Genomic DNA, 25,190 nt, shown 5'->3' on the forward strand with positions numbered 1-25,190 from the left:
TATTTTATTTTATTTTTACATATATACCAGGAAAATCCCAATGCGTCTTCCTGGCCAATTACAATTACAAATGCAGCATTTTTATTACAAGTCGTTGAATTACGAGACACTGAAAAACTCGCAAATTAACGAGACATCTATGAATTGTACATAAATTTTATTGTACATCAATCATATTTCAAATAGTGGTGACATAGTAGGTAGGAGAGGATTTTTAGCCAATTATTTTCCGGGAACCGTTTCAACAATGAAATCAGAGAAAATTGGCAAACTCTGATAGGAAACGATCAACCTGGAGTCACAAATCCAGGTCTCTGACCAACAGCATACTCTGAAAATTTCATTTTCATTCGAGGCCCGGACCCAGGAATCGAACCCGGCGCCTCTCGACGCTAAGCAGAAGCTTAACGACCGAGCTATGCTGCTGGATAATGAATTCCAACTAAGCATAAAACAGAAATCAAAACGTACCTCAGAATATTTTTATCTCTCGATGGCGAATTTCATCTTATAAGCGCACTTATTAAAATTTATATTCCTGAAATATCATTCATTTAGGAAGATTTTATAATTTTTAGATATGGTCTGAAATTAGTAATACACAGGAGCGGCTTGTGATTGTAAAAACAGGTGGGGCACGAGGAAACTAAAGACGCCTACCCCCCCCCCTAGATTTCGTATTTCGCTGAATTTTATAAAATACTACAAATTTATAAATTCGACCATAAATGTCTCTGTGGATGTTAATTGACGTGTATTTACTGAATCTCGCTGAATTGTTTAAAAATGCTGTAATTTAAAAATTTGACCACAGATGTCTCTGTGGATATCAATTAATATGTATTTATGTACTTTGTATAGTACTGTAACGTAGAGATTAGGTGGGTGGCGATCGTGGACCGATGGCTTACGAGCGCTAATCACCTTATCTTTCGTTCGCGACAAAATGTCCTCGCCGAATGAATAAGCCGTATGTAACGGCCAATGGGATCGCCCCACTCATCGACCAATAGTTAACATGTGTATGTATGTATGTGTGTTGTGCCCAACGGGTATAAATATGGGGCGCTCTCGGTCTGGAAACCATTCCGACCTGGAGCGCCGACGAGAGCACACGAATAAACACCTTCTACAACCCTCCTGCGTCTTTCTCCGATTCTGGAAGCCCCCTCTTCACGTCCACGCAACAGTACTAATGATATTTATATCAAATGTAGAATGTTTCTGGTCAGGAAGGCACATTGGGGTTACCTGTTAGGCATTTCTGGTGTAAATAAATTTAAAAAAATATATCAAAATGTTATTGGAATGAAATTCAGTGTGACCTCAATTTCTGTCGTCCAAGAAAGGACAGTTCTATTTTCTTTTTTGTAAATCCAAATAAAACGATGTTTGTAACCCAGAAAAGTCGAGTGAACTACAATAATTCTGAGTGTGTAGCTTCTTAGTGACTTCGGGAATTCAATTGTTGTAATTATAGACTAAATTTACACCTTCATCATTAGAAAATAAAATGCTGAAAAGGAGCTAAGATAATTGATGTTGTATAATATAAAGTGGTTACTGGATAGAACTGATACGTAATTTTGTATCAACGATCTAAGTGTATACATATGTACATGTACATAGCCTCGTCGCATATTTATCATTAAGCAAAAACGAACCATGCCATAATGTAGAAACAGTTCTGTATTTTATATTTTGATTCAACACTGAAATATTTTGATTCAAAATATAATTTCAAAATGCTTTTTATTATTACGAAATTATGTTCAAAATACATCTTATATCTATTTTAATAGCTACTGATCTACTGATCATTTTCTATTTTACAATTTAATTTAATTTGATTAGTAATCATAGTATTATATTATTCTAATGTTAATCTACAGCATAATAGGAAAAAGAGCTCAAAAACCTATTTACAATCCTAATAAGAATTTTAAATTTAGAACTGTAGAAATATTCACGAAAAATTGTGAAACACAGCCTTGAACATTTCAAGTTTGGTTTTTGTAATCGTATAGTTCTGCATAAGAAATAAACAACTATTATTATTATACTCATTATGTTGACATTGTTACAGCTTTAAAGATATGTCCATCTATAAAAAAAATCGTATCACTGGCCTGTGTGTAAACAAGTTATATAGCGGAACATCTCCATTTTGGAAAATGCATGTGAATCGGTAGTGAAAAAATAATTCAATATCTTATTTAGATTGACATATGCCTACTACGGCTATCTGTAAACAAAACAAAGTATCCACACTTGTTTTGATTTATTCGTAGTTAATGAGAAATGTGACAATTAAAGGAAGTCAAGGGTGACGAAATTTAAACTGAAGATACATATGTACCATACATGTTTATCTCATTGACTCTGTGACATGGAAATATCCTCATAGATACAAGATATACTATTAATATGTACACACAATGTATTTTTATGAAGACTGGACAAAGTGCATAAATTTAATTAATTAATACATAATCATTCAACTCGTACAAAAACAAAAACAAAGAAGACAATACTAGATATCCAAATCGGACATTTTAATTTCCAAAAATAAACAGATTTCCAAACAATACATTGTTAAGTAATGCTTGTGAGGTGATAAGTAAATGGCTTTTCATATCAAATGACAATTAGTATGTATAATTTGTTACATATGTACATATTTCAAAATTTTTGGTAAATACATATTAGCATATATGTATGTACATATATTCAGTACTATAATAAGTATATTAAAATACGTTTTTAAAGCCAAATAATATACAAAAACATTCAAATATTGTACATATATTATAAAATCAGGTCAAATAAAGTGTGTTATTAAGAGGGCTGTACACTCGAAACCTTAATTTTATTGCCGTTCCTTTCTTCGATATATATTGAGTGAATGCGACAATATATATCAATATATATATATTGAGTGAATGCGACAGTTGCGCTTCGACCAGATAATACGTATTTCAAATCGACAAAATCGAGGTTTCGTATTCTTCTATTTTCTCCTCTAAAACTGGACCAATTTAAAAAAAAATTTCATCATCGGTATGAGAAAGATATTTTCTATGCAAATGGACTCTGGACTAAGCACGCTGGACTCTTTACGTGGGTGTAAAAAAGAGGCGATTTTATAGATGTTTGGCGGCTCCTAGTTCCTATAAAAAATAACTAATCAAAAAAAATAAAACCACAGATGCATGTCAATGGTGGATATCCATAGCATATTAAAAAATAATTTCTCTAGTGCCATAATTGAGGAAGGGAGAAGTGTAATACGTTTGTATGGACAGGGCGCTGGTGTCCAGCCCTCTTAAGCAATGCAATTATCATTATAAATTTCCAGGATTAGAACAAATCCATTGATATGCAATAATTTTAGCTTAAAATTTAGTGTAGCAGATTAAATCTCAAACAAAAATATAAATAATTACATATTGAATTAATATATATGTTTAAGTCGAAGTGTATTTTCAGTTGCAATATATTCCAACTGACGTTTTAGGTCACTCATATTCGAATACGATTCAACTAGTAAATTATATCTCTACAAGCGCAAATACACTTTCAACAATGTGCGCCAGTTGTAATATAACAGTTCAGTTTTGACGGCTCTGATGTTTTTACGAATGCTTCAGAATTCAATAGTGCGTTTATATTTGCTAGGTGTTACGGATAAAGGTAATGCATACAGTATTACGATAATTCTAAGCATTTGATCGAAACAAAAATATGACTATCCAACTCAATTTACTAGTCGAGTGACGTTTTTACAAAAACCTAACCTCTTCATCTAACTTATAGTTGAAGTATATTTTCAGTTGTAATATATTTTGTGCAGTCGGAATATAATTCTCCATATGAATTAGCTTACGTAGATTAGACTGAATATATTCCAACAAGTCAAAATATATTACAACTGAAAATACACTTCAACTATAATGCTATTTGGTACAAGGTTAGATGGAATGTATTCCATCCAGTCAAAATATATTACAACTGGAAGATATACATATAATTTAAATGGATAAATGAAATTTTAGAAACTATTGTTCTTCTATGTTGTTAAGTTGATCGTTTAGCTATGAAATACTAAATTAGATTTAGCTTCAATATAATCCAATCGATTTATTGATTTCTGAAGACTTTATTGGGAATCAGACGAAATCTTTAGAATATGTAATACAATTACATTTCATGCCATTTTTTGTCTACCATTCCATTTGCTTCATCGATTGAGTTTCCATGACTACAAAACTCACAACATATCAGTTATCAACAGCTATCGATAGACTAAACACTGTTTATTGAAGTCATAATGCAATTAAAATATTTGCAGACTGTAATAGAAGCACAAGTATTAACAAACATGTTTACATCTTGCACCTTATTAGAATACACATTACGAATTAAACTACCATTTTTAACAAAACTTGTTTGAAACGATTAACACAAAATTAATATCCTGTTTGGTTATTCTATTTTTTTGTAGGAAAATGAATACCCAATTGCTGCATTGGCGTGGTCTCCTAATAATAAAAAGCTTGCAGTTGCAACATGTGATAGAACAATTCTTATATTCGATGAAACTGGCACCAGAAGGGATAAATTTAGCACCAAACCTTCTGATCCCAGTGCTGGCAGAAAATCCTATTCAATATCATGTAAATATACAAAACAATTATTAACCACTCATATGGGCTGATTATCTTCATCTGTTGTTGCTGAAAGTGTATTAAATTTCAGGCTTGGAATTCAGCAATGACTCTGAAATGTTAGCAGTTGGTCAAACGGATAGTATCGTTTTTGTGTATAGATTGGGTCAGGGCTGGGATACCAAGAAAGTCATCTGCAATAAGTTTCCTTTGAATTCTCCATGCACATGTATGTATTGGTTAGCCTCCAGTACTTTATTGACCGGGCAATTAGATGGAAAAATAAGGTAAAAATAACACCGAGCAACAAAAAATCACGTTTTTGAGTTACCAGATCGGAGACTAACCAATCTTTACTAAGTTTGACCCACTGAATTTGAATATGATAATGATTTTTGTTGTTTAGGTGTCCTTTACGAGATATAAGCGTTTAAAAAAATGCGCACTTTTTACAGATTTTTGGCTTTTGCGGTCTTTAATTCAAAATCTAGTATTGCTGTGCTCAAAGTGAGTATTGGAATCAATAGTCAGATGTTTTTTCTATTGATTGTGATTTTTTATTGTTTTAAAATACTTATAATTAATTTTCTAGCGAATTTTAAAAGTCAAAAATATATTTTTTTTACGGATTTTTTATCTGTGCTATTTTGCATTTGTTTAGTCAGTTTTTTATTTCACCACGTTTATAAGGATTGATTTTCTATCTTCATATTTTTTATTTTTATCTAAACATACTAACTCGAGCGGTAATTGCTAAGAAAGACTTTCGTTCAGTTTCCGGGAGCGTACACTAGGACTTGCCATCTCGCTTGCTCCAAGGCTTTCAAGTATTTTAAAACAATAAAAAATCACAATCAATAGAAAAAACATCTGACTATTGATTCCAATACTCACTTTGAGCACAGCAATATTAGATTTTGAATTAAAGACCGCAAAAGCCAAAAATCTGTAAAAAGTGCGCATTTTTTTAAACGCTCATATCTCATAAAGGACACCCAAACAACAAAAATCATTATCATATTCAAATTTAGTGGGTCAAACTTAGTAAAGATTGGTTAGTCTCTGCTCTGGTAACTCAAAAACGTGTTTTTTTGTTGCTCAGTGTAATTCATCAAATTCCTGTATTCAAATTACAAACTCAGATGTATTGAATCCAATTTAAATAGGTCTCTAGAATGTAAGACGAATAAAGGAAATAGTGCCTGGTCTGGAAACACTGCTTGCATATCTATATCAGGCTTCAATGGAAACTTTTTGGTATCGGGGCATGTTGATGGAGCACTGCTCGTAGCTGGAAGCCGACTTCTAGCACGGCACCCTGTATCTCCAAATGCACTTTGTGTATTGGAAAACGCCGTGAGATACATTTTCTGCTAAACGCTTCAATCTAATGAAAAAGAAATATGGTGATAATGGTTATTTACAACTTTTAGGTTTTGGTCGCAGGGTGTGATAAACGAATTGTGATATATGATTATACGGGTCGACCCGTATGCACTTTTGACTATTCTAAAAATACTAATCAGCGAGAATTCACTGTAGCATGTGCCAGTGCTAGTGGACAAGTAATTTCTAATACTGCATAATATAATACATATTTAAAAATAACGTTTTTTTTTTTATGAATATTGTTATACACATTTTTTTTTTGCTATTATTAGGCTGCAATTGTCGGTAGTTATGATTCGTGTCACGTAATCGAATGGTCATCGAGTCAGAATAAATGGATTTTTGGATCATTTTTAAATATACCCGGACTTTATTCAGTGCGAGCTGTTACTTGGAGTCGTGACGGATCGAAAATTGCAATTGCAGGATTCACTGGTGCTACGTTGATTTATGAAGCAATGCTAAAGTATGAGAAAATTTGTATACATCGTAGAACGTATCTGTTATAAATGCTAATTGTACAATCACAATTTTTTTAATGTTCTAAAAAGGCGTTGGTTGTGTGGAACAACAGTTGAAGCAATTAGAAGGGGACAAGGTCAATTAATGTTGAAGAAATTAGACAGTGAAATACCTTCTCTAACTATTCAATCAACGCTTGGTAGAAGTATTCATACAGTAAAAGTAATGGGTTAGAATATTTTTTGTATTATCTGAGTATATAATATGTTGTTAAGACTAAAGAATATGCATAAACATCTAAAGAGGGATTGTATGTATATACATAATTGGTCGATAGTTTTCGCATGATTCGGTCTGTAAATTTATTATGTAGACTAGCTGAACCCCGGCATGCGTTGCAATGCCATAATAACGCATGCAATTCCCGTTCCCGTTCCCATTCCCGTTCCCGTTCTCGTTCCCATTCCCATTTGTCGGAAAAACGCAGGTAGCGAACACATTTGAAATTATTGCGTTGCAATGACACTCATTCCCGTTTTTCCCGTTTCCGTTCCCGTTTTTTCCCATTTTTTTTCACAGTAATCTTCCCGGATATGCATACAACAAATCCTGAAAGTTCCATCGTAATCGCTTCAGTGGCTTAGGAGCCTATTCGAGACACACACACACAGACTTTCATTTTTATATATATAGAAGATGTAGATATCACACTGTTATATGTTGAATAATATGTATAAAATCTTTCCAGAATCATTGATGAATATTATGTATAAATAGGTTACTATTATGAATTTAATATTTTTATTAGGTGGTGATTGGTATGTTGTATGCCGAACAGAAAATTCTTTAATTGTATGCGATTTGGCACGTTCTCTAAGTAGTGAAGTAAGTTTTATATTCATATATCCATAATTCAAGTTATTAAAGAGTTATTTCAATTATTATTCATCAAAATAGGTGGAATGGTCTGGATCTGGTGAAAGGTTTTTTTTTCAACATGCTCCCGTATGCCTAATATACCTTGCTGGTGAACTCACTCTCATAGAATATGGCATGGATTCCATTCTCGCTTCTGTAAGTATCACTTTATATATAATATATATACATTTTTCTTTTCAATTGAACTATCATTGTTTACTAATAAAATGAAATTTTAGGTTCGGACTGATTTTATAAATCCTCATCTCATAAGTGTGAGAGTAAATGAAGACGATTCCAGTACTATCGATAACAAAAAGTTGGCATATTTATTAGATCAAAAAAGTGTTTGCGTTATCGACTTGATCACAGGTAATTATTAGGCAAATAAAATGAGATCACTAAACATACATAAAATGTGGTTTATAATATGATATATGTATGTACATATATACAGGAACTCAAATAACCCAGTCCAGGCTGGATGCTCGTGTGGATTGGTTAGAACTGAGTGAATCTGCACACGTTCTACTATTGCGTGATCGCCGTAGAAGACTTTTATTATTAAATGTAGCAACTGGAAGAATGGTAAGGCAGTTTTATAATATTTGAATACTAAAATGAATAAAAAAGAGAGATATTAAATCTATATAAATATATTTAGGAAGTTATATTGAGCGGTGTGAATTTTGTTCAATGGGTAGAAGGAAGTGATGCTGTTGTTGCTCAAACTTCAACTCACTTAGCAATATGGTAAGTTATTAATATATATATATTATATATATATATATATATATATATATATATATATATATATATATATATATATATATATATATATATATATATATATATATATATACCGTATGTATATTAATAATATTCATATATTTAATTTTTAGGTATTCCGTCGATGATGTAAGCTCTGTTGAACTCATGGAATGTGGAGGTGGAGTTGCAACAAAAGTGGAATTTTTTAAAGATACTCCTAGAGTTTTCTTACAAAACGGTTCAATTCCTTATGTAACCCTCGATTATGCAAGACTAAAATTCTGTAAATATGTGTATTTGTATATTGATGTGACTTTTCCAGTGCTGAAAAAAATTGATTTATAAATAATGTATGTGTCTAAAGGTGCTGCACTTAGAGCAAATGATTTTGACGGGTGTGAATCATACTTGAACACATTGGATGATGTGCCCCAAGCGAATGCACTTTGGCAGCAATTAGCCAATAAAGCAATGGAACTTGGAGACCTGAATGTAATAAATTTTTTTTAATTTTTACACCCATAAGACTAAAATTCTAATGTATGAAATTTTAAAATCTATTAAAAAATTAATAACAATGTCTTAAGTTGGTTTTAAAAATACATAAATTATATGTACATACAAGCATATAAAATTTCAGACAAACCCGGAATACAGGATATTTTTGATTTTGAATAAAAACTACTAATTTGCTTCTTAATTGCATAATTTGCTTCTTAATATCTGAAAATAAAAAGCCGTCTGCTGATGGATGTACTAACTTTTTAATTTAGATGGCAGTCCGGTGCTATCGAGGGTTGGGAGATGAGGCAAGAGCTACTTATCTATCGCGTACTTTGGCAGTTTCAGAAAATTATGAGAAAGAACACAATGAAAATGGTATATTTATGAAACTTTATAATTTGAAATATTTACACTGTAATGATTCTATTATATACATATAGGTATTTTTGTATGTAGGTATGCAGTCTGCTCTTGTGCGAGCTCGCTTGGCTATTTTATCATACGATTTAAAAACTGCTGAGCATATTTACATTGAAGAGCTTCAAGATCCATCCAAAGCCATCAACATGTACACATCCTTATACAGATGGCCTGATGCAATGGCAGTTGCCGATAGATTGGGTCTGCCACAAGCAACAAGCTTAAAAGACCAATATATGAAACACCTTATATCATCTGGTATTGATATTTTTGAGTAAATTTTATTACAAATCTTTCACTTTTATTAAATATCATATAATAATTAGGCGCAGAGGGTGAAGCAGCTACCATGCTTGCTGCTCACGGGGATGCAAGAGGAGCATTGCAATTGGTTCTTCAAGCAGGTTTACCCAGTCGTGCTGCCCGGCTACTCAAAGAAGCACCAAATTTGCTTAGCGATCGTGATTGTTATACTTCTGTACTTCAAGCGCTTTTAAGGGTTATTTACATGCAAGATTGAATTTTAAAATTAAAAAATATGTCTTAAAATAATACTTCAATAAATATATATATGTATATCTTAGAGTGAATGGTGGGAACAAGCAGCTGAACTCTGTGAAAGTGCGGGCGATTCTCAACAAGCAGTCGAATTATATGCAAAGGCTAATTCTTATGCGAAAGCAGTTCAAAAAGCTCGACAGGTAATTATTTTTAGTACGTATTAAGTTGTAGTATATATTAAGTTGTAGTATATATTAAGAGGGCTGTACACCTGAAATCTTAATTTTGTTGCCGTTCCTTTCTTCGATATATATATTGAATGAATGTATATATTGAGTGAATGCGACAATCTATATCAATATATATATATTGAGTGAATGCGACAGTTGCGCTTCGACCAGATAATACGTATTTTAAATCGACAAAATCGAGGTTTCGTATTCTCCTATTTTCTCCTCCAAAACTGGACCAATTTTTAAAAAAATTTTATCATCGGTATGAGAAAGATATTTTCTGTGCAACTATTTGCGTATTTTTTTTTAAATCGACCGTTAAATAAGCACGCTGGACTCTTTTCGTGGGTGTAAAAAAGAGGCGATTTTATAGATGTTTGGTGGCTCAAAAAAATAAAACGATAGATGCATCCCAATGGTGGATATCCATAGCATATTAAAAAATAATTTCTCTAGTGCCATAAATGAGGAAGGGAGCAGTGTAATACGTTTGTATGGACAAGGCGCTGGTGTCCAGCCCTCTTAAGAATTCATGAAATTTTGAGAATTCGTGTTTGAATTTTCAGGTGGCTCCACATCAAGTTACATCATTAGAATTGCAATGGGGTGAATGGTTAGTAGAAAGAAGGCAGTGGGGAGCTGCTGTAGCTCATTTGATTGAAGCTGGGGACTCACGGGCAGCATTAGCTGCTGCAGTCCGTGCGCAGCAGTGGGCAAAAGCTTTACAAATTATTCAAGTAATTATATTATCTAAATATAGTACAAATTAATTAATAATTAGACTATTTTCATGATTTTTTTATGTTCAATATTTTAATATTTTAGGTCATAGATGATACAGATTCAGTTCAAGAGTATTATGAGATTCTGGCTAATCATTTTGCAACAATCCAAGTAAGTTATATTTAAAAAAATACGAGTTTTAAAATTAATTTCACAATTAAATTTATTATGTAATAATTATGAACTAAATTATATAGGATTGGAAAACAGCAGAAGCATTGTGGGAAGCTGGAGGTTTGATTGAAGACGGCGCTAGAGCTTTGGGTGCAGCAAATCAATGGAGTAGAGCACTTGCTTTTGCTCGTCGCACTCTTGGAACAAACTCTGCAACGTCGATTTTCCAACCGGAAGCTGAGCGTCTTAAAGACGAGGGTGGGTTGTTTACTTTCTATGTACATACGTAGTAACAATAGATGAAGTTTCGAATCGAATGAACTCAGAATCGATCACTGATCACGTTTTCATGATTCAGTCAGTGTATTTTGGGGATTTTTTGAACACCTCTAGTCATATTGAACTGAAACTTAGTATCGGTTACTGAAATTCTTATCGATACGATGTAAATATTTTCAAATTTTTAAGTTGGCCGGAAATGTTACCTCCTCTGATAGATGTCCTCTTTTTTTTTAAGTTTTTGAATTCAATTATCTCCCAAACCGCCAAACGAAACAGACTGAAATTTTTTTACATGTAATAGAAATTATAAATTTTATACACAAATATTTTTTGAATATTTTTAACTGAACCGGAAGTAGTACTTTTACTCTAGAGAATCGAGGTTTTTCTCAGAAACCTTTTGGTTTATTGAACTGAAATATCTAGAAGTTTAAGCTTTATGCCAAGTTATGTATAACATTTGGTAAGCATCCGTCTACAGGAAGTGGCAGTTTACTCTTGTTCGATTTTTCTTCCACTATTTTTTTCGACCCCTTAAACATGTGTGCCTTCACGAAACAATTCAAGTATAATTCTTGTATCAATGTGATGAAAATTAAAAAAAAAACACTAAATTTAATAAACCGGAAGTGGGATTTTTTCTTAACCTAGAACTGATAAGGTTTTGGTCAGAATTCATGAACCTGAAGTAGTGTTTTTTTTTTTAACAATATTTCATTATTTTATTTTGACCCTTTAAATTATTATTAATTAATAAAAAAATTTCGAACAAAATCCAACAACCGATATTAGAACTTTTGTCTTGTGTAAGTTTCTCTACATTTGCGCTCAATTTGTATCGAAAACGCTCTCATAACCGGTATGTGAACGTGTATGTATGTTTAATTATTGAATTTTGTTTTGTGACCTTCTTATATTCCTCAAATACATAGATAAAGCCATGGATTGGTTCTATCCGAATTTTTCACTGTGCTAAAAATTAAGGGAAACGCTACAATTTTTGGATAATGTAGACTTTTTAATCACTAAAACTATAGCACTATGCACTAATGACAATTTATGTCAAAATAGTATATTCCTGTCGATCAGTAGACAATCGAAGCATCGCCGAGGGTGCAAAAAGGTTCTCAGTAATATCGCATGGTTCTTATTTTTTCACTTTACAAGACATGATTTTCATTTTTAGGTCATCTTAAAGAAGCTGAAAATCTTTATGTCGGCTTAGGCTTAACCGATGCTGCAATAGCTATGTATGAAGCTGCAGGTCGCCATACATCACTTTTAAGGCTCGTTGGCAAACATAGGCCACAGTTGTTAGGTGCAGCAAGAAGAAGAGTTGCTCAAAGTTTGAGAGATGAAGGTCGACTTCGGCAAGCTGAACAATATTTTATTGAAGCAGGTACGTGTAAATTAAAAAAAAATAGTGATTAACCACTTTTTAATTTATTTAATTGAACTTTTGTCTCAGACGATTGGAAAGGAGCGATTCAGATGTACAGAACATCAAATCAATGGGAGGATGCTTATAGAATATCGCAACAGTATGCACCTCCACAAATTCAAGAACAAGTGTGTATACATATCTTCTGTAGACTAAATTTTTACTCCAAATCTCTATATGTACTCTAAAAGTATATATTATTAAACATCAGGTGTTAGTGGCATGGTCAAACTCAGTCGACGATGATGCAGCTGCTGCTCGAATTCTCAGTAGCCATGGAGCGTTAGAAGCTGGTGTTCGATGGGCAGCGCGTGGTGGAAGATGGCCGAGAGCTCTCGCTCTTTGTAATATCGGTGCTCCTCATTTGGAAGCTGCTGTTCGAGCTCAAATGGCCTCTAATTTAGAAGACGAAGGAAAGGTTGTTTCGCCGTGTACAATTTTTCTACTGTTTTTCCATAATAATTGCTAAATATATATTATATATTGTTATGTGTGCCAGTTGGAAGAAGCTGAAGATGAGTTTGTAAAAGGTGGAAGTGCTGCAGAAGCTGTCAATATGTGGTTACATGCCCAACAATTTGCACGAGCTCTTTCACTTGCAGAACAGTACATTCCTGAAAAGGTGATTTGTCTATAAAGCATACTTTTGTCGTATTGTAGTAAAACGGGTTTGGTGCAAACGATCGAAAAGCGCCAGACAGATTGAACCACAGATTAACTGGATGGCTGCTTTAAACGCAATTCTCGACTTCACGAATGAAAAATTGCACATCAGATGACGAGTAACCTTTCGATGTGCACAGATGCAATTATTAAAATGGTAATTATTAAAATTGAGTTGGATCTTACTGGCGAGTTTTTAATAATTTAATAAGGAAAAATTCGGAACTAAAGTATCAGACGCACAGAACGTATACAGGGTAGGTATGTCGGGACTTCGGGTAGATTTCGCTTAGTGTAAGTGCGAGCAGTGCGCACGCATAAGGTACACGTGTCGTTAATCTGTGGTTCAGTCTGTCTGGCGCTTTTCGATCGTTTGCACCGCATCGAAAATTTATACCTCGTACAAACATTATGTATGTATATTTATTGTGCTTTTTTTTTAAGGAAACGGAAGTATTACAAGCGTATGCTGAGTGGGCAGAGTCTCAAGGAGACCTTCCACTGTATGAAGCATTAGTAATACGGGCTAGTCGACCTCAAGATATAATTAAATATTATAAAGATAATTGTAAGTTAACTTTATTCTTTAGTCTGTATACCAAATAGATATTTTTCAAGTTTTATTATTATGATGATCTTAGTAATGTGGGACGATGCAATAAGAGTGTGTGAAGAGTATTTGCCACAAGGAGTACACGCTTTGAGAGAAGAAGCTGCTCGTGCGGGAGGTCCTAGATTACCACAAAGCAATATAAATCCGGAAAATTTACTTAGATCTGCAGTTGAATTTACAAATAAGTAATTTTTTTCATAAAATATCTAATTTATAAAATTACAATACATATATGTATGTATATAACTTTATGTCGATGGTTGTATTTTCAGTGGAGAATATTGGGAGGCAATACAATCTTTGTTGTCAGTTAGTGTTGAAAGTGCAGGAGCAGGAACCGTAGAACGGGCTGCTTTGAGAGCTGCCAGAATGGCCAGAGATCACTTATCATCCCATCAAACCAAACAAATAGCTCCTGTAATTGCTCAAAGGTCATATTTTAAAAATTAATTATAACACTGAGCAACAAAAAAAATTACCAGAGCGGAGACTAAACAATCTTTAATAACTTTGACCCACTGAATTCGAAAATAAGAATGATTTTTGTTGGTTGGTGATCATTTACGAGATATGAGCGTTTAAAAAAATGCGCGATTTTTACAGTTTTTTGACTTTTGCGGTCTTTAACTCAAAATCTAGTATTGTTGTGCTCAAACTGAGTACTGGAATCAAAAGTCAGATGTTTTTCCTATTGATTGTGATATTTCATTGCTTTGAAATACTTATAATTAATTGTTTAGCGAATTTTAAAAGTCAAAAATACTTTTTTACGGATTTTTTTTCCGTGCTATTTTTCATTTATTTGGCAATTTTTTTATTTCACCACGTTTATAAGGATTGGTTTTCTATCTCAATATTTTTTTTTTAATTTAAACGTACTAACTCAAGCGGTAATTGCAATTTAAATGCTTTCGTTGTGTATACGTTTGTAACGCGAAATGTGTTGGTGTAAGCAAGATGGCATGTAGTCCGACCGCTGTACTCTTTGAGGTGGAACGCTCATATCTCATAAATGATCACCAACCAACAAAAATCATTCTCATTTTCGAATTCAGTGGGTCAAAGTTAGTAAAAATTGGTTAGTCTCCGCTCTGGTAACTCAAAAACGTGATATTTTGTTGCTCAGTGTAATTTATATATCGGTCAATATCTATTTTTATTTTTTTACATACCTCTTTTATTAATATGTATATTATGCTTTTATTTAAAAATAATAGATTGAAAGAAGCTGGACAAGAAGCAATGGGCAAGAAAGTTCAAGATGCTTTGGAAATGGAGAATTCTAGTATTGAAGACACAAATGGTTAGTATTTTTAATATTTATGAATTTATGAAAATTACCCCGAGTGTACAGAATTTGGTGGTTTCATAATCAATACTTACATAGATTACCAAATATGAATTAGATGTGCTTAAACAGGCAGTAAATACATAGCACTTATTAATTGAACCGCATTTGAATATATTTCGATAGAAGAAAGCAGTAAAGCTGAACAGTTAGCTCGACGTGGAGAATGGCCTCTTGCACTAGAAGTTGCTTCAACTGTTGGGCCATCTGCAACTGCTCGTCTTGCAATCCGATGGGCTGCTGTCTTATTGCAACAACCAGACACACCCGAATATCAAGTATGAATATACCATAATTATAATAGTTGATAAAATTAACATCATTTTTTTTTTACTTATTCATAAGTTATTTTTAGAATACCGATGGGTCAATAACAGGTGGGGTAGTCGCTGCTTTAACAGTACTTATACGATGGGGTGCTGCAGGATCAGGATCATTCACTTTGGTAGCACCTTTGCTGGCGAGAACATCTGCTCTACCAAGTCCGCCGTTTACAATATTCCGTGATTTGAGAAATGTCATACATACTATTGTAAGCTCTTGGTTTTAGTATGTGAATTAATTACTATGTAAAATATTTTGTTTATTGAAGATTTTTATCTTAGATGATGAGTAGCGAAGGAGAAACTGATGGTATAAAAACAATAGAAAAAATGTTAGAAGCTTCGGCATTACTTTGCGTGAGAGAAGCTTGTCGTCATGCATCTTCGCTCAAGCCTTTGGCTTTGAGGGCTGCTACAGCATTATTACGCCATACAGACATTCTATCAGCAGATAATGGTATACAATTTCAATTTAATTCATTAACAATTAAAAAATGTAGTTTGAGTGATAAAAAAGGATGTACTCCTTTATTTCTGGTTTACTATCACAATGCAATGTTAAGAAAAGAAGTAACAATAAAAAGTTTATTTCAATATAACTAGCTGATTACATTTTTAAGCGTTTTATGAGGCTGGAAACATAATGAAAGAAGCTGGACGAGAAAATGAGGCATTGGTGTTCCTTAATCGTTATCTTGATCTTGCTGAAGCTGCAGATGCTGATTTAGGTGATGCTGCACCAATCGATCATGCAGATTTCGGTTTGGATATTAAATACTTTTTTGTATTTTATATTTTTGTATATGCGTTATACATACTTACTATTTCTTTCTAATAGGAGATACAGATTTTCCTCAAGAAGTGGTTCTCGGAGGATCTGCTCTCACGAGTCGTTTACACGATGAAGTGCGCGAATGGGTGCTTGCTGTATCCCTCGATCAAAACATTTCACAGGTACGAAAATATTGATTTATTATTTAGCATACGCCAATATTAATTATGAAAAAAATTGTTTCAGACGCTACCTCTGGATAAACGTAATTTGTATGAATGCTGTTTGGGACCTGGAGATGTTGCTTGTGTCCTAACGGGATTTCCATTAACATCGCGAATAGTTCATTTTTCAAATGGTATGTTTTCATTTTAAATTTTAGGTGAGATATAATTTTTTTTTTGATTTTTAAATCTTTTGCAGGACGAGCTGCAAATAGAGATGCCTGGGCAAAACTTCAATTGCATTGTAGCACAGAACCAGCTAGTGATCCAGCAGATTGTAGGCGATTTCTTACTGCTTGGTGTGGAGCAGATGATTACAATTTAGCTTAGGAAAATTTCTATATGTGTATGTACATACATATGTATCGTATATATGTGTGTAGGTTTTAAGATTTTAAAAAATTCATTAAAATTTAAATAAAAAAATTGTAATGATACGTGTTACACTCAATAAAGGTTAAAGTAAATATGAATTTTCTTTACCATTGAAAGTACAAATAATTAACAATTCGTTTCCCCAGCATTTCCCTAAATGGACTGAAAAATTAAAAATCTGTCATTTAATGAAAATATGTACTGATTTTGAACATATGTATGTAGGTTGGTATGAATGAGAATGAGAATATTTTAAGTTGGCAGGCCCGAGGCGTGGCGTCACTCGCCACTCGCGCCCAGCGAGCGTGACGAAACAGACAATAAAGCGATTTCCGTCTACTTTGATTTTGAATATCCTCCCGCACACATTCCTGGATCCCATATGTATGATTAAAAAAAAATTATTGGGAATAAAAGTTAGAAAAAAAAAATACTTAAATTTTAATCACCTATATTTTGAAATGAGAAATATTTATTTTCCAGTTTTAGTCGAGAATTTTCAAAATGAAGCAAAATTTATTTACTATACATAGTCCATCTACTGTAGGAATACACATAGGTAAAACATGCTCTCCCTTTCACTCGGGGGCCCTTACGGCATAAACTCTGAGTTGGTGAAGACTCAAAAAATGAACTCGTACCAAAGCATTAAGATTGGGAGTGGGGTAGACAGTTTTTTAGTTAGGGGGTAGACAGGGTAGACAGGTAGAATCTTACGTAATACCCCCACTACTAATCTTAATGCTTTGGTACGAGTTCATTTTTTTCGATTTCATTTTTTGAGTCTTCGTCAACTCAGAGTTTGTGCCATAAGGTGGACCCCCTTTTCACCCCATCTCGACCAATAGCATTTCGCACGTATAATGTTCTATTGTCTGTACGAAATGCTACAGGTCGAGAGGTGGTGAAAGAGACAATATGTACGTTTTTCATTTTCAAGAGTCAAGAGTCTTTCTACTATAACTTGAAAATTTTTAAATTTAATGTTTAAATTTTTAATCAAACTATAACTAAACATATGCAGTGTTTATGTTACATAATTCTGCAGACCCTGAGACATTATTTTTATATAAATTTGACGAGTTTTTGTCACAAAGCTCTAAAAAAATGAGCAGTGGTAGGTTATGAAAAGATGAGTAGTGTCTATGGTTAACGTGGTTTGACACTTGACAGTGGCTGTCAGTGGGGTAGGCGATGTCGGCGAGAGCGAACGCGGGTGGTGCGGGGAGTGTGGGGGGTGTGGGGGGTGTGGGGGGTGTTGGGGGCGTAGGGGGTGGGAGCGGCAGCAGCAGCGGTGTTGGTTCTGGAGCTGGAGTCGCAGCGTCTGAACGACTTCGACAGCTCGCGGCTGCTGGAGCTTCGGTCTCTGTTGACACCAATGTTCCCTGTCGCAGGTACCCAACCACATACCCTTTTTCGCAACTTTTCCTATTACTCATTAGTCATTACTCATGACTAATAAGCTATGACTGGGTTTCACGTATGAATTCCTTGTGTTTTTATTTTGTAGATACTTTCGATCTGGGTTAGAAATGGTTAGGATGGCGAATGTTTACTTGGAGGAAGGCAATTTAGAAAATGCGTACATCTTGTATATAAAATACATGACGCTATTTATTGAAAAAATAAGAAAACATCCCGAGTATGCGTCGGTCCCAAGCGAAATGAAGAGCATGAATCAAACTAAATTAAAAGAAATCATGCCTAAAGCGGAAAAACTGAAGGCTCTACTCATGGAGCAGTATTCGAAAGAATTCAAAAAGTCTCTAGAAGAACAAGTAAACATTTTTATTTGTATTTGAAATAAATTTTAATAGCATGCATTTTATATTATCCGTTGTGCTTGTTTTCAGAAAATCAAATTAAAAGAAGCAGAAGAACGAGCCAAAAAGCAACGAAAGCAAGAAGAGCAAGATGAACGACTTGCTGAAAGCCTGCAAGCTGACGAATTGAGAAAATTCGGCAATAGAGACTCTGATAATTCGACTACTGTATGCCCAATTCTTTGTGCAATACATATTTGCGCATTCAGACATTCCGATCTAACTGAAATGAATTGTTTTAGCCGCTTTGGACAAACGTAATGCCTCCGAATATGCAGGACGTCTTATATCCTGACGATTTTGCGACAGAACCAAACAGAGCTCCACCGGGTCATTTCGACCCAACACCACCCATTATAAGTAGACAATCAAAACCAAAAATGTTTGTTTAATAAAATCTACATACATTGATTTTATAGGGATGAATTTGAAATTTCATCATGTTTTTCATGTTTGTTTTTTGTCAGGCCCGACACAGTACCATCAGCTCCTTATTCGGGATCACTTTTGGGTGGAGGTCTCCGTACAATTATCGTTCCTTCTGGTCTCATGGACACATTCTTAAAACTATCGGCCTCAAATACAAAATCGAATGTAGAAACTTGCGGTATACTAGCAGGCAAACTAGTATGTTTCATTTTATAACACAATATATATAGAATTTAAAAAGCTGTTACGATAGAGTAAACATATGGTAAATAGGTCTTGCACTTTCAATTAACTGTTTGCCCGCGGCCGTCTTCTATGGAAGCTTTGCGCGACAAGTCTGTAGCGCGGCTGTCTTCCATAGAATTTCTGAACTTTGCACGAGATTTTGAACCTTATATGCGCCTATTTCAACTGTTTTAAGGTTCAAAATTGGTTGAATGTATTACTGAGAGTTGAATGCCATCTATTCAATTTGCTTAAAATTCATATATACCAGTCAAAATTAGTCTTTTGTGGAACCATACTGAAACCTCGTTTATGTGACGTCACGCTGTTGAACAATGGCGACGATACGTCTCAATTGTATGAAGAATGATTATTTGACAATTAAGCCAAAACAACGAGATATATTATGTATTTTATTGTTTAAAATAATACTTTATGTGTTAATTAACATATCTGATTACTTGAGTAAATATTAAAATCTGTATTTAAGGTCGAAAACTCGATTGCCAAATTCGCGAAAAAGGTGCTGCCGCGTACAGGGCTTGTTCGCTATATTTATTGCCGCGGGCAAAGGGTTAATAGAAGCTTTTATAGTTACACTGATAGCTACAACTATAATCTTTGAGTTTAGTTGATCATGTTTTAATCTAAAAGCATGTCTAGCATGTGGACGAATTTTCACTCTATCGCAATGGTCTCAGTTTAATTCTAATTACATACATATTTACTTTTTACGCATAGGAAAGGGATCAACTTTTATTAACGCATATGATAGTCCCCAAACAAACTGGAACAGCAGATTCGTGTACGACTAAAAGCGAAGAAGAAATATTCCACTATCAAGATCAACACAACTTGATTACATTAGGATGGATTCATGTATGCTTTCAATCTTTGATCAAGAATAATTTATCTTAGGCTTTTTTCCTTATGATATTGCGTTATTTCAGACACACCCCACACAAACGGCGTTTCTCTCATCGGTTGATCTTCACACTCAATGTTCGTATCAACTTATGATGCCAGAAGCTATTGCTATAGTTTGTGCTCCGAAATATAACGAGTCAGTTTCTTTTTTGTAAGCTTTAAATATATTTTTATAATTTTTTGTTGATTAAATTACCAATTGCTTGTTTAGGACTGGATATTTTGGACTCACTCCGCATTATGGAATGTCGTTTATTGCAAATTGCAGACAGACTGGATTTCATCCCCATCCCAACGATCCTCCACTATTCAAAGTAAGCTTTTTTTATGTTCTGTTTGATTTTATACTTGTTTTTATTTATTTTATAATTAAATTGTGCTTTTTTTTCAAGGATGTGTCTCACATAAAGCTTGACGGCCAGACAAAATTAGAAGTGATCGATTTGAGAAGATAATTTAGGGGCTATAGTGTTGTTTGAACTTACAGAAATTCGTACTGACTAATTATATAATACGTAGTACACGTATAGACGCTTTTTCAATTGTGTGCATTTTTTAATGACGTTTGTGTGCAAACATTTTCTTGAGCTTTAAAACCAACGTTTTTAATACGTAACAATGTTGGTTTGCACCTATAAAAAAAGCTTCCCGACCAATTAAAATGCCTTCAACAAATAAATTACTATATTGATATACTTACTACTGTTGAATATGTATTTAATTTTAGTGTATGGATAACGTAAGGTTTTTGATATAATCAGATAGTGCTTTCACGGACATTATGTTATCTTTGAATTACTTGTTGTTATGAGATGATATTTCATTGATTTTTTTTAAGGAATGCACTGTTTTATATAAATATGTATAAATTATAAATGAAAAAGGCCCATAATGTCAAAATTATCCAACTGTATAAATTTGTAAAATTGAGCGAATATAAATTGTACGAAATTTGGTTGAGATCTTTTTTGATATTATAACCTTTTTAGTTTTAATTTCTAGTCTCGTTTTCAAAAACTCAAATTTTGGATTATTATATGTGTAAATTATTTATTTGATTTTATATATTTTGAGTATTATTATTCTTTTTATTATATATTTGAGTATTATTAGTTTCAATAAAAATAAATTATTTATCTCCATATCTACCTAGAAAAAAACTATTATTGCTATAACTAAAATTATCGTTACAATTTTTTATTTTTTTTTCAATTTAATTTGTATATGCAATGATTTCAATAAAAAAATTCACATTATATACACATTTTCATTGATGTTTAATGACATTCACTTAAAAACCTGTACTGTTGTCTTGGGATTTGATATTATAGAAAGTTAACCATTTGTTTCATTATATTTTTTATTATTAATATTTATTTTTACACCATACAATTATATGTTAAAATATGAAATAATAATCACAGATAAATTAATAATACTTACAAACGAAGTGAAATGTATTAGTCTTTGGCATGTTAAAAAAAATGACATGAAATGAAACAGAAATTGTACTATTTTTTTTGCACTTGAGAATTTCCTAATGAAATTAAACTGCTATGCAATATATTGAATTTTGCACAATCCAAAGGCAAATACTTCCTTATAATGGAATGTTGACCTGATTTTTTCCCCAAAAGTATTTCCATTCAATCATTTACGAATTGATTTGTAGAATAAAACATAGACTTAGTGCAACTATTAAATAATTCGAAGCGAATAGACTATATCCACTGTTAATATAACCATATTCTGGAATCAAAGCCGTGTGATTCATCATCCAATAGAAGCCGGACATTTTCATTTGATTTTTCAACTCGGCCCCTACGAGTTCTCTTATGCGCGTATTGTATCTATTCAACCATCGTCTCTGTAAGCACAATTTAACATCAATTTCATTCTAAATATATAAATTGTTTATCAAAATGAACAACAGACTAACTTGATATAAAGTCAACATATTATAATCAATCAGCTTGGGCTCATATGGAACCAACGTCACATCTTCAAACTTCAAATACGTGTTGCCTTGTGAATCGTTCCTTGCATCAAATGCTTGTTGAACTTCTAAAACGTTTTCCAAACGTACTCCGAAATTTCCTTCCTCATAATATCCGGGTTCTATAAATAATATACATAATATGCATAAGTAGAATACATTTCATAAATTATTTATTTATTTATTTTATTTATTTATATATATTTTAGCTATCAAGCTAATTTAAAAAAAAAATACATCTTAATTATTATACTTAACTCTAAAATTTATAATTAACTTATATGTACTGTCCCTCACAGAGGTGTCTCTTCGCACCTCGCAGGAATGCATCCATGTTTTTAGCAGACCTGACGCACTCAGGGAGGGCATTATACATGAGCACACCCCTGTGAAAAACACCCCCAGCCGTCTTATTCTTTCTTACTCTACTTACAACTAGTTTGTCCTTATTTCTAGTATAAAAACTATGTTTATCTCTATTCCTTATTATATAATCATCAAAATACTTAGGTAATAACTTATGATCTAACTTATAAACAAAAGACAATGTACTAATATTTAGACTAATTCTAATACTCATCCATCCTAATTCATCTAACATACTTCCAATACTCTTAAATCTACTCACATTCAAAATAGCTCTCATAGCTTTATTCTGTATTTTTTGCATTTTTTCTAAATCTTGGCCACTAAACAAATTAAGCACAGTGGCACAATAAACCACATGTGGCAAGACAATTGAATTAAACACTAAAATTTTACTTTTTTTACTTAAAATATTTCTTAATCTACATAATACACCAACTTTTCTAGCCATTTTTTTTATTATATAGTCAGCGTGCATTTTAAAATTTAGTCCTGAATCTATGTATACACCTAAGTATTTTATATTTTCAACTTTTTCAATTAACTTATCATCAATTCTAATTTCATTCAATATATTTTTATTTTTACCATTCAACCACATCATTTTTGTTTTATTCACATTCAACTTTAATTTATTTTCACACAACCAGTCATTCACATAATTTAATTCTATATTTAAAATCTCAGACATTACATCAACATTCTTTCCAATTATATATATCAATGTATCATCTGCAAACAAATGTATTTTACACATCTTAATTACCTTAACAATATCGTTTATATATAATATAAATAATAAGGGTCCCAATTTGGACCCTTGCGGCACTCCATGAGGTGTTACAAATTCAGAGGATAACACCTTATCAATTTTTACTCTTTGCCTTCTATTATTTAAGTATGATTGAAGCCACTTTAATACTATACCATTTATTCCTAACTTATATAATTTTTGTAATAAAATATTCCTATCTACTGTCTCGAACGCTCGCTTAAAATCTAGAAAAACTGCTCCAACAACCATGCTAGATTCATCCATCGTCTCCATCCAATCAGAAACCACCAATTGGATAGCGGTTTCTGTTGAATGTTTCACTCTAAATCCAGACTGTTCCACAACCAAACAATCATTTATACTAATGAACTCTTTCAATTGAATCATAACGATTTCCTCCAGCATCTTCTCAACAATTGGTAACATATTGATGGGCCTCATTTCACTGGCTTTATGTGTGCCCGTAACCTTTGGTACCGGTACAATAGTAGACACCTTCCATGCATCCGGGACGGATCCCACTTCTAACGATTCATTTATTAATTTCAGTAACTGAGGTCCAACCATGTCCCAAGTGTTGATTAAAATATCTAGAGTCAATCCATCCATACTAGAAACTGATTTCATGCCCTTCAATACACCATTTAATCCCTCCATTTCCACTAATTTAAACCTTTCAAACTTATTTAAACCCAAATTAATATCATCATTCACACTATTATGCCTTGTTTGTATTGAATTAACTATATCATTCACACTATTGATGTAAAACTCATTCAATCTTTCAACCATATCCTCTTTATCATTATATACTACTCCCTCGACTTCTAATTCATTCAAAGAAACATTTTTTCCCCCGGAAATCAAAGTTTTAATTATTCGCCACATTTTTGTGGGATCTTTTTTTGCACCATCAATATTTCTTTCATGCCAATCCCTCTTCGCATTACGTAAAACATTCACACATTTATTCCTCTTTCTTTTATACTCTAACCAAGCCTTTTCTAATTGGATTCCATCCATAGCCTTAATAATTTTATATCTTTTATAACTAACATTCTTATCAACTAAGCTTTCCTTTACTTCCTTGGTAAACCAAGGTTTCAGCTTATGCTTATGCATGATTCTTGTGGTTTTTACGCATTTACTTTTAGAATATGTTATATTACGATACATTATCTCCCACATTTCATTCACACTATCACCATCCTTTCCCCATACACACTCCTTTAACAATTCATTCATCAATTGATAATCAATGTTTTCTCTTTCAGTCACCTGCATATTTTTAAGTCCTCCGTTACTAAACCGCTGTCCCAAAAACATGTTGACAATAGAATGGTCTCCTATTTTCGGTACATCTTTCACCTCACACCGCAGATCCATTATATTTGTTATAACCAAATCAATGAGAGAGCTTGATAAATTATTCACTCTCGTTGCTTCCGTCACTTTTTGTTTAAAACCCAATTCATTTACCCAATTTCTCAACTTTTTTACATAAAATTCTTCTGTCTGTAACCAATTAAAATTCCAGTCCCCAAACATAATTATATTTTTACTCACATCTATACTTCTTTCACTCAATTCTTCTAAAAATTTAAGAAATCTTCCACTTCTACCATTCGGAGAGCGGTAAATTACTAGCAAAAACACAGTAACTCCATTCACAAGCAGATCCACACCAATTGTCCAAAACTCACCATCAACCTTATTAACTATTACATTACCGTAACTTAAATCATCCCTTAAATACAATAGTACCCCACCCGTATGTCTAGAATTAGAGTCACATCTCAAAACACAATATCCATCTATATTCAGCTCAAAATCTTCAAAATCACTA

The 25,190-nt window shown here is 33.0% G+C and overlaps 3 protein-coding genes across 3 annotated transcripts in view; 2 read left to right on the top strand and 1 right to left on the bottom strand.

Moving 5' to 3' along the window:
- Positions 1–4,330: 4,330 nt before the first annotated feature.
- Oseg2 (intraflagellar transport protein Oseg2) lies at positions 4,331–16,899 on the top strand. Its single transcript, XM_077434541.1, has 36 exons — positions 4,331–4,369; positions 4,505–4,676; positions 4,759–4,954; positions 5,834–6,023; positions 6,101–6,232; positions 6,329–6,522; positions 6,608–6,747; positions 7,327–7,403; positions 7,476–7,592; positions 7,676–7,808; positions 7,894–8,024; positions 8,101–8,189; positions 8,339–8,490; positions 8,572–8,699; positions 8,981–9,086; positions 9,168–9,389; positions 9,458–9,630; positions 9,716–9,832; positions 10,432–10,602; positions 10,691–10,759; positions 10,846–11,020; positions 12,231–12,443; positions 12,513–12,613; positions 12,697–12,903; positions 12,985–13,107; positions 13,593–13,716; positions 13,790–13,946; positions 14,034–14,192; positions 14,979–15,064; positions 15,236–15,387; positions 15,465–15,641; positions 15,715–15,889; positions 16,053–16,193; positions 16,271–16,386; positions 16,451–16,562; positions 16,628–16,899. Exons 1-36 carry the CDS (start codon positions 4,331–4,333, stop codon positions 16,756–16,758), a joined length of 5,097 nt encoding a protein of 1,698 aa, XP_077290667.1. The 3' UTR covers positions 16,759–16,899.
- A 1,078-nt stretch (positions 16,900–17,977) lies between these two features.
- LOC143914393 (STAM-binding protein-like A) lies at positions 17,978–21,463 on the top strand. Its single transcript, XM_077434600.1, has 9 exons — positions 17,978–18,197; positions 18,314–18,581; positions 18,657–18,794; positions 18,869–19,008; positions 19,094–19,253; positions 20,022–20,159; positions 20,231–20,343; positions 20,419–20,521; positions 20,600–21,463. Exons 1-9 carry the CDS (start codon positions 17,998–18,000, stop codon positions 20,660–20,662), a joined length of 1,323 nt encoding a protein of 440 aa, XP_077290726.1. The 5' UTR covers positions 17,978–17,997; the 3' UTR covers positions 20,663–21,463.
- Positions 21,417–25,190, bottom strand: part of LOC143914375 (uncharacterized) — a 67,424-nt gene continuing 63,650 nt past the window's right edge. The window contains exons 11-12 of the mRNA XM_077434576.1: positions 22,147–22,325; positions 21,417–22,074 (exon numbers count right to left, since the gene is read on the bottom strand). Coding sequence (XP_077290702.1) covers positions 21,862–22,074; positions 22,147–22,325 — 392 coding nt within the window. The 3' untranslated portion in view covers positions 21,417–21,861. The remainder of the gene's footprint in view (positions 22,075–22,146; positions 22,326–25,190) is intronic.

Source organism: Arctopsyche grandis, chromosome 1, assembly GCF_051622035.1.
Source record: "Arctopsyche grandis isolate Sample6627 chromosome 1, ASM5162203v2, whole genome shotgun sequence".
In the NCBI taxonomy this organism is placed as follows: domain Eukaryota; kingdom Metazoa; phylum Arthropoda; class Insecta; order Trichoptera; family Hydropsychidae; genus Arctopsyche; species Arctopsyche grandis.